The sequence below is a fragment of the Thalassophryne amazonica genome, chromosome 19 (genome assembly GCF_902500255.1).
Source record: "Thalassophryne amazonica chromosome 19, fThaAma1.1, whole genome shotgun sequence".
In the NCBI taxonomy this organism is placed as follows: domain Eukaryota; kingdom Metazoa; phylum Chordata; class Actinopteri; order Batrachoidiformes; family Batrachoididae; genus Thalassophryne; species Thalassophryne amazonica.
This window is the reverse complement of record NC_047121.1, coordinates 55,734,013-55,751,406: the sequence shown is the minus strand read 5'-3', so window position 1 is coordinate 55,751,406 and position 17,394 is coordinate 55,734,013. Positions and strand designations below refer to the sequence as shown.

The following is a 17,394-nucleotide window of genomic DNA, read 5'->3' as shown; positions in this document are numbered from 1 at the left end:
TAACCGACAGGCGTGAAAAAACTCTTGCATGCCCACGAGGGTTCAAGCATGTCTGATGTAATCACACGTGATTCAAATCCATATGGTTTTTGAAAAAAACAATAAGGTCGGATACTTTTCTAATAGACCTCGTAAATGCAATGTCTGTTGCTGACATGCAGCAACACATTAGCATGTGAAGTTGGTGCATTTTACACCAGATGCTCATCCTGCACAACTCTATATTAAATGGAGAATGAGCACAGTGGTCTAGAACTAGGAACCTTCTGTTTCAGAAGCAAGTGCATTGACCATTTGGCCACCATGCCACCCATGCTCTACAAAATCCAGATTGCTTTTATTATTTCATTTTCCTTAAGTAATTTGATGACAGTGAGTAGTTTGGCATTTGTGACTATTCTCCAAACTCTGGAAGCACCATCCATGTACAGAATGCAAGAAGAGGGAAAAACTGTTTTTGGTGCAGAGGAAATTTACTGAATAAAGTTATTAGTTCCCCAAAAATGGTGCAGCCATGACACAATGAGTGCATCTGATCCCATCAGATTTCAGTCGAGCTGCAGAACAGGTCCTGAATAGTGCTTGCCTGGGAGACCTATTAGAAGTAAATGAGAGCAGGTTTCTCCATGCAGAACTGGGTTTGAATCTGGTGTAAAAATTGTGACAAATCTCAATGCAGATTGGGTACACAAATTGGGGCCAGCACCCTGCCCCCCGCCAAAAAAAAAAAAAATTAAAAGCCCCCCTCAACATAATGTGCTCACAGGAAATACCATTCATTCATTCATTCATCTTCTACCGCTTAGTCCAATTAAGGGTCACGGGGGGGGGGGGGGGGGGGGGGTGGAGCCTATCCCAGCAGTCATAGAGCGCGAGGTGGGGTACACCCAGCCAGGACAGGACGCCAGTCTGTCGCAGGACCACAAACAGACAAACAAGCACAGACACACCCACACACACACCTATGGACAATTTAAAGACTTCAATCCACCTAACACATGTCTTTGGATGTGGGAGGAAACCGGAGCACCCGGAGGAAACCCACGCACACACAGGGAGAACATGCAGAAAGGCCACGGGAATTGAACCCATGGCCTTCTCGCTGTGAGGCAACAGTGCTAACCACTAATCCACCGTGCTCACAGGAAATATCACATTTTCCTAAAAAAAAAAACTATTGAAAAGGAAAAACCCACATATATAAGACACACCAGAGTATATATTTTTGTGTTATCAACTTTTTAATTTGTGATTGTTGTGTATTTTTTATTACTGCCATTTATTCTTTTATTATAGGAGTTTATTTTCTTTAGGGCTTTGATTCCTGGGAAAGTTCAATATAAATAGTCATTCTAATTATTCATGACTGTAAGTTGTGCTTATCAGGAGAAATTTGGTCCTTCTGTACGTCTTTCCAGCAAACTTTCATATCTTAAGTCAAGACTGAAAACCTATTTTTATTCTCTTTCTTATGAAGTTATTTTTGTTTTATTCTTTTACTTCTGTTTTTATTTATGTATTTGAATTTTTTTTATTCATTTTTAATTATTTATTAAATTTTATGTTGACTTGTTTTATATAAGGCGCCTTGAGACGGCTTTTGCTGTGACTTGGTGCATTACAAGCTAATTAAATTAAATTAAATTAAAACTCAAGAAAAAACTCTTGTAAAACTCTCAAAATCTAAATTTTTATGCATTAATACGGGACGGGCAAGCTCTGCATGCCAAAACATCATACATTTCTGAATTTATAAATGCCTTTTTCCCCGAATTTTGGGTTTCAAGAAGAAAATGTACCAGAAGCCCTGAAACACTCACATCGCCTGCTAGATGCCGAGAAAAGCTACTTAAATGTGCGGCAAGGTCTTGACTGTTTATTCATTTGAGAAGTTAACTTTGGTTGAAAATAAGATAAGCTGACAGCCAAAAATGAATGAATGAATGAATGAATGAATGAATGAATGAATGAAAACTGTTTATTTCGAACATTTGATACAACAACAATTACAAGATAGATCAGTAAAGACAACAACAAAAAAAGTTCCTACTGTGTACCCAACATGTCCGAAAAGGGGTAGGGTGAAGCATCAGCTTATTTATCCCTACCCCTTCTTCCCCACAACCAGTAATACCCTTTGCCACATATACACATAGATTCCTACACACCTAAATCGATATCAATATATATATATACATATACATACACATACACATATATATATACATACACACATCAACATACATACACATATACATGCACATATATACACATATACATATATACACATATATATACACAAACATAAATATACACCTTCACATACCTACTTACATACAAAATACTATATATTTACAAGCCGAAGCAAAAAACAAAAACACCCTAACCCTCATTACCCTTCCTCCTCCCTATACCCAGAAAAAAACCATATTTTTGTACCGCTGTTTGAACTGGTTCATGCTTGGACATTGCTTGAGCCCCACTCCCAATCTGTTCCACATCCTCACCCCACAGACAGAAATACAGAAACCTTTTAATGTTGTTCGTGCCCACTGATGCTTAAATTAAATTTCCCCCTCAGACTGTAATCCCCTGATCTGTTAAAAAACATATTTTTAATATTTGCTGGAAGTAAATTGTTTATTGCTTTATACACAATTTGTACTGTTTGAAAATGAACCAAGTCTGTGAATTTTAAGAATTTGGATTGTAAAAATAGTGGATTTGTATGATCTCTATAGCCAGTATTATGAATAATTCTTATAGCTCTTTTCTGCATTACTGATAGTGATTGTGTTGTACCTTTATAAGTATTACCCCATACCTCTGCACAGTACTGTAAATATGGTAAAACCAGTGAGCAGTAAAGAATGCGGAGTGAGTTGTGGTCCAGAATATGTTTCGCTTTGTTTAGAACTGAAATGCTTCTTGACAGTTTACTTTGTATATGTTTTATATGAGTCTTCCAGTTTATCTTATCATCTATTATCACCCCCAGAAACTTATTTTCATGTACCCTTTCAATATCTACCCCCTCGACTTGTAACTGAACCTGTATGTCTGTATTACAATAGCCAAATAACATGTATTTTGTTTTACTTAAGTTTAATGATAATTTGTTTCTGTCAAACCATATTTTCAATTTTCCCATTTCTATACTGATCCTCCTCAGTAACTCCTGCAAATCCCCCCCTGAACAAAAAATGCTTGTGTCATCTGCAAATAATACTAATTTTAATATTTTGGAAACATTGACAATATCATTTATATAAATTAGAAACAGTTTTGGACCCAATACTGACCCCTGTGGGACGCCACAAGCATTGTCCAAGCATGATGATGTATATTCCCCCAACTTCACAAACTGTTTTCTGTTACTTAAGTAGCTTCTCACCCAGTGCAACACCAACCCCCTAATCCCATACTGTTCAAGTTTATTGATTAATATGTCATGATTAATTGTATCAAAAGCCTTTTTAAGGTCTATAAATATTCCAACTGAATGTAATTTGTGGTCTATGGCGTTTGTAATCTCCTCAACTGATTCTATTAATGCAAGTGATGTTGAACTATGTGCTCTGAATCCATATTGACTATCAGTAAGTAATTTATGTTTATTTATGAATTTGTCTAATCTATTATTGAATAACTTTTCTAATAATTTGGAAAATTGTGGAAGCAAAGAAACAGGTCTATAATTTGTGAAGTGGTGTCTATCCCCAGTCTTATACAGCGGCACAACCTTAGCTATTTTCATTTGATTGGGAAATTTACCAGTTTGAAATGATAAGTTACAGATGTATGTTAATGGTTCTACAATCCATTCAATGACCTGTTTTACCACCACCATATCAATTTCATTTAAATCGGTAGATGTTTATATTTACAATTATTCACAATGTCTATAATTTCATTTCCATCCACTGCTGTGAGGAACATTGAACAGGGATTTCTTTCTATAAGATTATTATCCCAATCCTCAGATTGGGAATCGGGAATTTTTTCTGCCAAGCTTGGTCCAATATTTACAAAAAAATTATTAAAACCGTTGACTACCTCATCCTTATTTTCCTTCTTGACATTATTATCAATGAAATACTGAGGGTAACTCTGTTTTTTATTACCATTTTTGATAATGCTATTTAATATATCCCATATTCCTTTAATATTGTTTTTGTTATTATATGTTACTATAATATTCCTTCCTACATACCCGTATAATATTAGTTAATCTATTTTTGTATTTCTTATATCTATTTTCTGCCTCTTTAGTCTTTAGTTTTATGAATTCTCTATACAGTGTATTTTTCTTATTACATGCATTTCGTAACCCTTTCGTCATCCATGGTCGAGCTTGGATTTTTTGTTTTCTGTAGTCTTGTTTAATTGGACAATTTTTATCATATAATGATGTAAATATTTGTAAAAAAGTTTCATATGCACTATCAACATCACTTTCACTGTATACCTTTTCCCAGTTTTGCTCCTGTAAATCCTTCTTTAGTGTGTTCATGTTTTCCTCTGTCCGCACTCGCCTGTATTTTATTTTCTCCTCTGGCTGATTCCGCCGATGGTTTCTATTATAAACGATGAAAACTGGTAGATGATCACTAATGTCACTGATTAATAATCCACTCACAGTGTTATTCTCAATATCATTGCTGAATATATTATCAATTAAGGTGGCACTATGGGATGTAATTCTGCTTGGCCTGGTGATTTTTGGATATAAACTCATACTGTACATTATACTGATAAATTCATCTGTTATTTATGCTTATTTGGATTGAGCAGATCAATATTTAAGTCACCACAAATGAACACAGTTTTTTGATTAGTTTTTGAGAACATTTTTCCCATACAGTCAGTGAATGTTTCAATACTAGATCCTGGTGCTCTATATATACAGCTGACTAATACATTTTTGCTTTTTTCTTCACATATTTCAATAGTTATACATTCTAATAAGTTATCAATCACAGTTGTCATATTGTCTACTATTTTATAATCCATGTTCTTATCCACATACACAGCCACTCCTCCTCCACTCTTATTCTTTCTGTTTACACAATTAAATTCATATCCATCCAGTTCAAAATCCATTCCTTTATCTTCATTGATCCATGTTTCTGATATAGCAATTATGTTAAATATTTTTTTAAACTGACTTAAATATTCTTTAATGTTGTTAAAGTTTGCATATAGACTTCTGCTGTTGAAATGGATTATTGATAATTTGTTATCCGTTCTAATGATCCGATTAAACTGTTCATCTGTATAATAGCAACAACTGTCATTGATATTTGAGAAGAAATTATTGTCCGGGTCTATATCGTGCTCCAAGTCCAGTACATTGTGGTCTGTGTATTTAAATGTTCTCAGTTCTACTTTTCCATGATCAGCAATCCTTTGAGTTATATCCTTCTTGTCTCCAGATGTAGATGAATAGGTAGTAGATGAATAGGTTCCTCTGGTCTGTGTCATGGTGTTGTGATGTGTTTGTGTCCTCATACCTTATTGGTCATATTTGTCCAGATCCTCGCTTTAAGAAACACTATTGTTCATATTTGTCCAGCTCCTCGATGTTCCTTATTGCCATGACTTTTGCTTGTTCTGGTGATCCGTTCAGTTTGATGAATATTTTACAGTTTGAAGTCCATGTGTGCTGGATTTTTCCCTGTTTCTTCAAGAAGCGTGCTTTCCTGGCGATGTCGGCATTCCGTTTGGTGAGATGTTCATTGATGAATACGTTTGTCCCTTTCAGTTTTCTTCCTTGTTTTAACAGTGCTGTTTTGTGTTTTCTGTTGATGAATCTCATGATGACGGTTCGTTTATCACCGTCATTTCTCCGGGGCAGAGGGTGGCACGCTTCAATGTTATTTAAATCCATTTCTATACCTTTAGATAGGAGGAAATCAGCAACCTGTTTTTCCACAGAGCTGACCTCCTGTTCACTGGGATCCCCTCCGCTCTCATCTGTTACCGCCCGTGCGTAGGACCGTGGTTTGATATGAAGACCTGTGATGATGACGTCGTTGATTCTGGTGTACTGCTCCAATTCAGCCACTCTATTTTCCAGCTGCACCAGATGCCGGTCTTTCTCGGCATTCTGGAGCCGTAATGCCTTCACCTCCTCCACCAGATCCACGATTGATTTCTGTTGCTGCTTCACAACAGAAATCTCCTCTGATAGAAAGTCCAGAGATTTTTTAATATCGTCACCTTCCTCCGCTGTCAGAACCTTCTTAGGCCCCATGGTCGGCTTATGAGCAGCTTGTCGATCGCCGATGTTAACAGCCTGCGTTGTTTGTCACCGGGATGGATCTGCACTGCGCTGGTGCCGCGCGGCCTCGGTGTTTCCGCGCTGATGGATCCGCGGTGGCTGCACGAGGCCTCGGGGAAGCGGTACTCGTGACGCGCGGCTCTAATGACGCAGCGCGCGGCCTCAGTGAATTCACCACGTTGAGCGGGCCTCGGACGTTGTTGCTGACCAGTCGCGGGGCTAAGTTGCCGGTTGAGGTGGTATTCCCACTGTCCGGGTTGGCAAACACCGGCGTGGCAGATGGCAACTACAAACACCACCTCTGAAAACTCAGGTACAAACTTTTTGCAGCTCGCTCTGACAACACGCAGCTCTGACTGACTGTGACTGACGCAGCTCTGACCTCCTGATCAACTTACAGTTGTATCCCTGACCTCACGGACAACATCAATACTGTAAAAGTAAGTCCCTTCGGCTGCTCCCTTGTTTTCACTCGGGGTCGCCACATCAAATCCAAGGTGGATCTGCATGTTGAATTGGCATAAGTTTTATGCCAGATGCCCTTCCTGACACCACAGGAGTGGGGTTTGAACTGCAAACCTTCCACACTGAAACTATGCGTGCTAACCACTTGGCCTCCACCGCTGCTTTTTATCAATACTGAATGTGTGACTATTTTGGTATATAAGTCCCATTGGAGCATAAGTATTCGGACCTCCCAAACTAGTGGGAAAAAAAAAACTTGAGTTACCTCGTATACTCAAGAAAATATGGTAATTATAATAACTTGTGGGAATTAAGTTACTATCTTTTCCAAACATGTTAGTCAATATGAAAGAAATCTGCACAATCCATCAGTTGTGGTTTGAGTAAATAAATTTATTATACTAAGGTTGATTCAAAGTACACTGTGTTTTTCATTGCAATGTGACTGCAAATAAAGCTGTTTGTAAGTAATAATTAACCAAAATTATACTATCAGCAAAAAAAAAGGAAAAAAAAGTTTATTGTTAGTACAAGTTGTACACAGTATTGAACTTTCTTGTGCATTATAAAAACACCAGAGTAGATCATGTACATTACACGTATAAACTGTTCCAGATGATTCAGACAAACTGGACGTCATACTGTAAATGTCCATATTGTACCAAACATTCAAACAAGCTGTTTCCGTGAATCCAAATAACATCTGGAAATCTCTGAAGTCATCTGGTGTTTTCTCCGAGGCAACATGTGTCAAATGATCTTTGATGATAATTAAATGAACAAAAATTGAAGTCAAGGTTTGACAGGATGCAGTTCCCTGAATAATGAGGTTTTGATCGTCAACATCTCACTGAGTTTCTGAGAATTCCCACTTTTCATGCAGTTTGGCTCATTTGTGGAAGACAATGTGCAAGTGGGGAAAAGCTTCAGTGTGTGTGTGTGTGTGTGTGTGTGTAAATGTCGGTCAGACACTGGTCAGTCTTTGTTATCTGACTGGCAAACCCTCGTTGGTCCTCTTCTCTCGAATGGACCGCAGCATGTCCAACACCAGCTCTTCCAGTCCAAAGGCTGGAAACCAGCCCCAGTCTCTCCTGGCGTTGGAATCATCAAACCGTATGGGCCAGCTGTCTGCTGCAAAGTGATAACAATGAAGTCTGCATTAAGGAATGAAGACCTCTCTCTGTTTGTGTAGGTATGACCAGGAGCATAAAGTTCGTACCGATAGTCTGGCGGACAGAGTCGGGAGTGTAGGTGACTGTGAGGTTTGGGATATGCTTGCGGATTTCTTGAGCCACTTCTTCTGGAGTGAAGCTCATGGCTGCGATGTTGTAGGTCCGCAGGGACAACTGACACTCCGGAGCCTGCATGAACTCTATGGTGGCACGATGGCAGTCAGAGATATGCATCATGGGTAGACGGGTGTTTGGATGAAGGTAGCACTCATGGTGACCTGTGCTGAGAGCATCATGGAAGATTTGTACGGCATAGTCTGTGGTTTAAAAAAAGATTCCAGAGGGTTAATCCAGATTTCAGTTAAAATCATGACTATGAGCTCAAAATTGGGGTCTGGGGTATAATTGTCCCTTTTTGACTGCTTTTTGTTTTACCTTCATAATTTACCTTAAAACCTGTTTACTTTACCTTGTTTGGTGTCATTTTTTCAGCACAACCTCACCTGTGTGACTTTACAGTTTGTTTTTCATTCTGACATACTTTATTACCACAATGAACCTAAATTTACACAAAAACATAGAATTTGAACAGAAAAAAAGCTTGTTTTTTACTGGAAAAACCACAAGCATGTTTAACAAACCATTTTTATAATTTAGAATGCAAATATAAATTGTAAATTTGAAAAACATATGCACAAATATAACAAACCACAAAGTTATATACAACTATTTACATTAAAATGCAGGAAATGCTTCAGGCATTTTTTTGTTGTTTTTTTTTGTACAGCTATTTCCAAAACAATAAGATACTACACAAATTATTTGTGCCACTAAAAAAAAAACCAAACAAAAAAACAATCCTGTCCAACACAAGACAGAGTGAACACAGTACTGGCCCACAAGAGGAGTGTCAATACTCCTGCTGTCCATTCGGAGGCAGTGTTGGCATTTTATACTGTCTTTGGTGGCGTTTTGGCTAAATCACCTCAGCAACAACCCCACATGGGTTGGTGATTTTGAATGGTTTAGGTCATGTGTTTTTCCACCAATGATAAAGGGGAAGTTGTTTTTTTTTTCCCTGCAACTGCTGTCCCGAGAGAGAGCTGACAAGGAAGCAGAAGTCCCGTTTGCTGCATGTTTATACAAAAATGCGTACCAAAAATGACCATAACATTCAGGAAAAAACATGGCGAAAATTATTAATCATGATTCAAGTTTTACTAGGCCTATCAACAAAATTTAAAAACTGGTATATAGTTTGAAGTCCACACATTCAACACACATTCAAACAGAGACTCGGAGTCTGGTGGATTTGTTGGGACAACTGCTTAATTCGGTCATGTGACTTTTACATATCAGACAACTCCAGAGGGTTAAAATATCACCATTCTAATCTTTGCTACTTTGCACAGGCAGTAACAGCTTTTTGGATTCCAAATGTAAATACATCACCATTAATCAACTTCAGACCTTTAATCTACTTCACCTGAAAACGAAACACACACTTTAGCAAGAAGCCACTCACTGTACAGTTATTTTTGTCCACTAAAAACAGGACCGATTGCAAAATTCCTCCAATTTCTACACTCCACCCAGTCTGGAGGTGGATATCCTCAAACTAAGTATGCACTTTGAGCTCATATTATTTGCTTTCCTCTCAGGAGACTGTCAGTGTCTAAATGTTCACGAGCCTGACGACACAGAGCATACGAATGAGTGAGGTGGTGCATTACCTGTTGTTCCTCCCCCTAGCGGTGTGTTAACTGATATCACACCTGGGTAACGTAGGCAGCGGAAATCCAGGCCGTATTTATGATAGAGGTACTAAAGCAAAAACAGCAAAGAAGATGGAGATGATGTCAGATTTCCCAAATCAATGAATAGATTTTGTTCTTGCAGGTATATCTGGACGTGTATCTGCACCTCCCCCATTAGTTCTCCGTGTACTTTGGACACTCCATAAATGGTTCGAGGTCTTTGGACACAGAGATCGGGGGCTGGGTCCCGTGGAGAAGAGGGACCAAATGCTCCGATGGTGCTGGGGACAAAGAGCCGGAGAGAGTTCTCCAAGGACAAGTCCAGAACATTATGAAGACCTACAGAAGAAAACACATTTAAAATATAAACAGCCGTCCATATGAAAGACTTTACGTTTTGTTTTAGTCCATAAGCCAGAAGCCAGTTTTGACCTAATTGGCACCACTTAAGGGGACACTTACACTTAAATGACACTTACAATCCAGCCTCAGTGCACCAAGACCCACACAGGATATACAGCGGCCAGCTGTAAATGATTAAATGAACATTTAAAAATGCTCCAGTCATTTTGAAACATACCACATTATTTGTCTGATCATAAAGATTCCAAAAAGGCATAGTTTGGACTATCTATGACTGAATTCTATGGAGTTAGCAAAAATGGTAATAAAGCTCAGTTTCTCAGTTTGTATGGGGTCAAAAGTTAAAGTTTTGATCAAACCAGATGCAAATTATTGGTTGAGCTAATAGGATTTATAAATGGAATAGTTTGTACTAAACTAAATGCTTGGTCTTCAATGTAAAGATCAAACAAGGTCGGCGTCCATTGCGTTTTATGACATATGACTTTAACTTACCCCATAACTTTATAACTAAGCATGACAGATGGTCCAAACTATTTCTTTTGGAAACCTTGTTAACCAATAATTTGCATAATTTGTTTTACCAAATGTAGAGCAATCTTAACTTTTTGTCCTGAACAAATTGAAATTGACCTTTGCCACCATTTTTGCTGTTTTTACCCCATAACTGCAAAACATTCAGTCATACATACTCCAAACTATACCTTCTGGAATCTTTATGATGAGACAAATAATGTGGTATACCTTTCAATATGACTGTAGCATTTTTAAATGTTGACTCCTACCTGGCTCCATACATTTTGTGTTATGATATATTCAGGCTGGATTGTAAATGTTGTTTTGGCACTTTAAGCGGTCCTGAAAACCTGCTTGGCCCATGGACTACTTGGGTTCAGGCAGACCTGTGATGTTGATCTTGCGAGCCAAAGCCACGTTAGCTTCACCCACAACGCTAAGCAGAGCGCTGTAGTGAACAAGCCAAGTGATGCGGTTATTGACAACCAGTTCATGGAGGAGTTTATAGTCCAATACGTCAGCATATACAAATGGACCTTATGGGGGGTAAACACAAGAAACTGTCATGATTTAAACAACATGAAGGTTAAGATACGAGGTCTGTTAGAAAAGTATTGGACCTTTTTATTTTTTTCAAAAACCTGATGGATTTGAATCACGTGTGCTTGCATGAGCAAACCTTGAACCTTCGTGCGCATGCATCGATTGCGTCATTTGCTTGCAAGCAGCCTTTGTGTGAGGATGGGTGTAGTCTCTCATCGTTTTTTCTTTGCAAGGAAATGGCGGAACAACTGGAGCAGCGCGACTGCATCACATTTTGGCAGAAACTGGGCGACAACCAGGTGGAAACCATTTGGATGATTCAGACGGCTTTCGGTGGCTTTTCAGTTGTGTGACTATCCAAGAAATGGTGGAAGAGGTGAGCATGTCACACCATGTCCTGTGAGGCTTCAACACAGTGGTGCTTTTGCTGCACCATCAGCTTCGTTCCAAAGCCATCGGCATGAATTTCGCTGCAACTCTTTTCATGGCCAAATCTTCTGTCACAGTGGAATGTGCCGAAAAAGTGCTGATGTCCACCTCTTCCACAATTTCTCGGATAGTCACACGACGGTCCCACATCACCACAGCGTTCACTTTGGAATGATCTGGTCGTTTCAGCATGTTGATGGCCGCCCGGAGTGCGGCGCGCCCTCCACCGTTGTGCGGACATCTTTAAACCAGTTGTACCGCTCCTTAATCTGTGTGATGCTCATAGCATCGTCACCGAAAGCCGTCTGAATAATCCGAATGGTTTCCACCTGGCTGTCGCCCAGTTTCTGCCAAAATCTGATGCAGTCGCGCTGCTCCAGTCATTCCGCCATTTCCTTGCAAAGAAAAAATGACGAGAGACTCCACCCATCCTCACACAAAGGCTGCTTACCAGCAAAAGACGCAATCGACAGGCGTGAAAAAATTCACGCATGCGCGTGAAGGTTCAAGGTTGGCTCATGCCACACACGTGATTCAAATCCATCAGGTTTTTGAAAAAATAAAAAGGTCGAATACTTTTCTAACAGACCTCGTACACTCACTTTCTGTGAGTGTTTGAAAAAAAAAAAAAAAAACGTAACAAAAGTTGAATTTGAGTTTGCATACCGCTGCTGACAATATGAGGCGGCGGCTTCTTAATGTCTGACAGGATCACATTTTCAGTGCCGTACAGTTTCCTAGAAAATAAGAAACATCATGGCGTCTGAATTCTAAACTTTCTGACAAAGATTCAGGTTTAGTGGATTTCCAAATTCCTCACCTGAGTGCCTGTGCGAGTCCCACACCCAGCTGCCCAAGGCCACCTGCGTTAAAATACACAGCCAAAAAATAAAAATAAAAACTATAACCGTTCCATAGTGATATTAACGGTTTAGGTGCACGGTGGTTCAGGTGGAAAGAAAGCTGTTTTGTTTGTAGCAAAGCATTTTTCAGGAACAAAAAGCAACAGCAGGGTATTATTCTGCACACAGTCGCTCACCGGCTCTTTTATTTCACCCGTGCTGTCTGCACCAACTCTATTGTAACACCAGGAAATAGGATTCTGCTGCTGCAATGCAATAAAAAACAACTCAGAGAGGGAACAATAGCAATAGTGATTCCATCTTGTTGTTGCCAACAAGGTTATATCATAATAAGTCTTCACTTTATGTACTTTTGTTTTTATATATTTCTTACTTATATTTGTACCTGTGTCTGTCAATTAGTCGTCAGTTAGTAAGTTTTTTTTTTATCGAATTATTCAAAAACGTTCTAGATGATCCTCAAAGAATGGGGTGATTGTTTGCATTAAGAACCAAATAAACATTTTTGTTTGTTTTTGAGGAGGATCCACATGTGGCTTATGGATGAATTCTAATCCATTATTATTGTTATCATTATTATTATTATTACCCTACGAGTCAGCGAAACAGTGATAGCAGGCGATAGACAAGATAACTAAAAAACGGCTGGATGGATTTCCTTCAAACTTGGTGTGAATATTATCTGGACAGATACTGTATTTAGAAGTAATTACATTTTGGAGTAGTTTGTTCAAAAGTCAAAGGTCCAGGAAACCACAGTCCAGAAACACCTTTTTTTTTATATCTCAATAACTAAGAAGTGTAGATGGATTATACTTGGTGGGGCTATTACTTGAATAGATATCTCGAGGTGATGACATTTTGGAGTAGTTTGGTCAAAGGTCAAGGAAAACATGGATAAAAAAAACCCCACCTTTTTTTGGTATATCTCAACAACCAAGAAGCCTAGATGTTTAATATTTGTGATTGATTGGTATGAATGACTTCATAATGAAGTCACACAGAAGTTATACATAGTAAAAAAACACCATTACAGACAGATGTATATTTACTTGTAGATTTATATTGTGCCAGCTATGCATCAGCCCTCCAGTGCCTTCCACTATTATCATTATTATTAGTAACCAGTGGTGGGCACACTTCCGATAATCCGATAACAGATAATTATCGAAGATAATGTTTTCAGTATCGGATTATCTTTTTAGATAACATAAAAAGCCATTATCGGACCAATTATCTTCCGATTAATTTTTGTCCGATAACTTTTAAACCGATAAACAAAACAAACAAAGCTGAACAGCGACAAGCATTTTTAAAATTAGTTCAGCACCCACCTGTTAAAAGTTTTGTAACAGACACATAGTTATAACCTTTGCAAACAGAAGAGAACTGCTTATATAAAATGCATCTCAATCCTCTACAAACAAAGAACAAACAGCCCTAAAAGGAAAAAGAAAAAAAAACATTTTCTTTAACACCATACCGATATGCTGGCAATATGACCTAAGTCATCCAGAGGCATACATTTTTAACTTATGGTTCAAATTTTAACCAAACTAATTTTGGACAAGTATTTAAAATTACTGTCATGTCTGAAGTTTCATAAAGTAAAAATATCAGATATATGTTTTAATTTTAAAGTAATGTGCTAAATTTTTAAGGTTTTGTGATTGCATTTTGGGTAGGATGATGTAATCTCAGTACGTCACGACAGGACAAATGCATTTCAGACACTCTGTTCAGGCTCCACGGACAACAGAATTAAACTCTAGTGCCTAAAACTCTCTTGAATATATTCTCTGCATTTATAGACGTTGATTTTTTTAATTGCGTTTGTTAAATTCCACGCATTTTAAATGTGAGCAGACAGGGATTATCTAGAATTTGTTTTGAAAGCCTCTACTGCCATCTAGCATCTACTGGCCAGTAGTGTTCATGGCAGTGTCTGGGAACCAGTAGATGGCAGTGTTCTATTTATTTTGACCCCGGTTATGTCAGATGATTGTCAAATCAACTTTTTTGCTTTGAAAATGGCTTTTTTTTTTTTTTTTTACAAATGAAGTTTAAAAACAAAACAACTGCAAAATAATAATAATAATAATAATAACATTATTACAAGACAGCTCTGCAGTGTTTGCACAGGCACAGTGCGAACGGTTGGATGCTGCTTGTAGCTTTCAACAGCAGGATAACCTCACAACGGCCGACCGCAATAATATATCAAACAGGTTTGATTCTCATTCGACCATACGATCGGCGATCAGGAGGTGGTCGTCAGATGTTGACCGCAGCTTGATACTCCATGAACACTACACGATGCAGGACGCACAATTAACCTGAAACATGGTCTAAAAAATTCCTGCAAGAAAAATCATCTCGTACACTGTAAAGCACGTTTTACAACATCAAATGAATGTTGTAAAGACAGAATGTGGAGAGAATGTGCGCATGTTTGCGCACATTCTCTCCACATGCAAAAAATTTTGCGATGACACTTCCAGGGCTCCGTAAAAATGCCTGTTTTTACAAATAAAAAAATGGAATATTTTACAAAAGCACATTTAAACACCAACACACGACAGATGTCACATTAACGTGTTGGTTTACATAATGAATAACTGAACCAATCAGTGTTTAGCAGAGGCACGTTTACTCAGAATCCTTTGCGATCTGTCTCTTTGTTACAAAACATCAGAATTAGTGCATTATTCACATTAAAGATATGTTATATTTTAACTTTGTACAAATGACAGAATTGACATTAATGGAGTTATTCTATCGGTATTAATGTTATTTATAAATCAACACCAAAAAGTGTGGTCTTATTGTTTGGGTCTGTTGTTACTTTTAATATTATTAGAAGCTATTAAATTTGTTTTACTAGTAGTTGTAAATGTGCCAGAGATAATATTGGAATTTATCTGTTATCGGTTATCTGTAACTTCCGATACATTTTTGGGTGATTTATTGTTTTATCTTTATCGAAGATAACTTTTCAGTTATCTGATTATCTGCTATTGAAGTTAATTTTTTCTTATCTGTGCCCACCACTGTTAGTAACAGGAGTAGTAACAGGAAGACAGAGGTCAGGAATGAGAGGAACAGTAGTAGCCAGTAAACTAGTATTGATCAGTGTGTCTGGTATTTATACTGTGTATTTGTATTTATATTTGCAATCTGTTTTTATTTATTACTTTCACTTTTGATACTCGGTGTGCTTCTTACCCTGTGTGCTGCTATACAGTGCTGCTGGAACCTCAGTTTCCCAGAGGGAGTCTTCCCAAGGGATCAATAAAGTTCTATCTAATCTAATTTTAATAACATTTGGTGGATTAATGATTGAAGAACCCATTAAATGCTGAAGATGATCATGACCGGGATGCAGATTTTGCAGTATTTTCAGTATCTTTTAGATTGCAAGCTCAGTCACACACACAATACTGATAAGAACGTAGATCTCTTACAGTAACGGGACAAGCCTTATGCTAATGAGGTTCCTCTAAACATAACATTTTTTATTTAAATGCATAAAATAAAAGTCCAGATTTTTTTCTATGCTTGTGAGGGTTTATTGTTCTAGTTTGGAAACGTTTTTCAGTCATTTGAAAATGAATCATTTTTACATCAAATATTCAGCAAACAAATATTTAGATATTTCGTAATGTAATGAACTTTTTTATTCTCATGACTATATTTTCTTCAAAATAACAAAATAAAACCAAGGTACTAACATGTTTGAAAAGTCATAAATATATGTCATAAGCATATCTGTGCACCCAGATAATGTAAGAAATATCAGTTAGATGTCGCGTTATTTCACATAAGATCTGGATTTTTACCACATTTTCAATAAATTTCTCCAAAACAAAACAAACCAACTAAAAGGTTCAAATCATCTCTGGATGTGAATTCTGGATCATGTCACTGGTTTCTTTAATATCTAAACTGGGTGATTTCCATATTTTGATCAATTTGTAAAAAATGATCACTCTGAATAAAACATTCAGAGGGATGATGTTAATTACACTGTAAGCAATTTATTACTGTTAAGAATTCAGAATTAATCAGCCATGGTGGAGGGAGGCGGTTTCAGATTTACAGTCTAGATTTCACTGAAACCAGCCACCTAATGGAAGAACTCTGCAGCAGCAACCTTAACAAAGGCTCAGATACCTGAACATGTAAGCGTCAGGAAGATGCGGTTTTGTGCTAACGAGAGGATGACGGAGGCTTCACCTGTGATGAGGACACGGGTGTTGTTCTGAGGGGACGGGGAGCTGCAGGTCTCCTGGCTGTTCCACCTGCTTGCACGCCGTGAAGAACAGCTGAACCTACGACCAGGAAAACTCAGCATCCCGCTGAGACAACCTCGGCAAGTCAGTCCCAGCAGAGCAGCGGCGGGATCATGGACTCGCAGAGTCCTTTGCATGTCCGGAAGCAGTTCTTATAGAAGATGATCACAGCTGACTGGTGAGACATTGATTCTACAATTATTTGTTATTCAAAAATTACCCCCCCCCCCCCCAAACAACAACAACAACAACAAAATTATTACCTTTGACCTGGAAAAACCTGAAATCCCAGACGACTCTCAACTCAACACCAGGAGGTACCGCTGGGAAAACTCACCACCTTTTGTCTGAATTAACTGAATTTTGAAGATGATGCTGGAGTTCCAAAAGCCTCATGCTGGACTGTGTGGTTCTTGACTGAACGGGCTCCCACAGCTCGGTGCGTGCAGACACGCTGATTTGCTGTGCACAGTGGTTTGTATTGTGGAGGGTGTTTAGCTGAGCTTAACAGGACCAGGAGATATGTCACAGCTTTCCTCTATTCACAACAGCAACATTAGGACAATAACATTTATACAACGCCTCAAGAGATCCCTGTCATGTGATTGGTGGCTTGTATGTCATGTGGCATGGGTTATTTGTCCCATTGTACAGAAAAATAGTCCATTCGTGATTTACGTCTTTTTTGTGCAATTTGGTTCCACGTTTCAC

The 17,394-nt window shown here is 38.3% G+C and overlaps 1 protein-coding gene across 1 annotated transcript; it reads right to left on the bottom strand.

The window, feature by feature from the left end:
- Window positions 1-7,179: 7,179 nt before the first annotated feature.
- On the bottom strand, window positions 7,180-17,034 carry tdh2 (L-threonine dehydrogenase 2). The gene is made up of 9 exons (XM_034195527.1): window positions 16,947-17,034; window positions 16,628-16,858; window positions 12,349-12,391; window positions 12,195-12,265; window positions 10,943-11,092; window positions 9,844-10,016; window positions 9,654-9,744; window positions 7,968-8,237; window positions 7,180-7,879 (listed from the first exon to the last, which is right to left on the bottom strand). The coding sequence occupies exons 2-9, from the start codon at window positions 16,818-16,820 to the stop codon at window positions 7,734-7,736; spliced, it is 1,137 nt and encodes a 378-aa protein (XP_034051418.1). The 5' UTR covers window positions 16,821-16,858; window positions 16,947-17,034; the 3' UTR covers window positions 7,180-7,733.
- Window positions 17,035-17,394: the final 360 nt, after the last annotated feature.

Coding starts and splice junctions, on each gene's coding strand:
- tdh2 (XM_034195527.1), bottom strand. CDS start 16,820: ATGCAAAGGACTCTGCGAGTCCATGATCCCGCCGCTGCTCTGCTGGGA. Junction 12,266..12,348: donor GGACTCGCACAGGCACTCAG/GTGAGGAATTTG, acceptor CTTATTTTCTAG/GAAACTGTACGGCACTGAAA. Junction 7,880..7,967: donor CTCTGTCCGCCAGACTATCG/GTACGAACTTTA, acceptor ATCACTTTGCAG/CAGACAGCTGGCCCATACGG.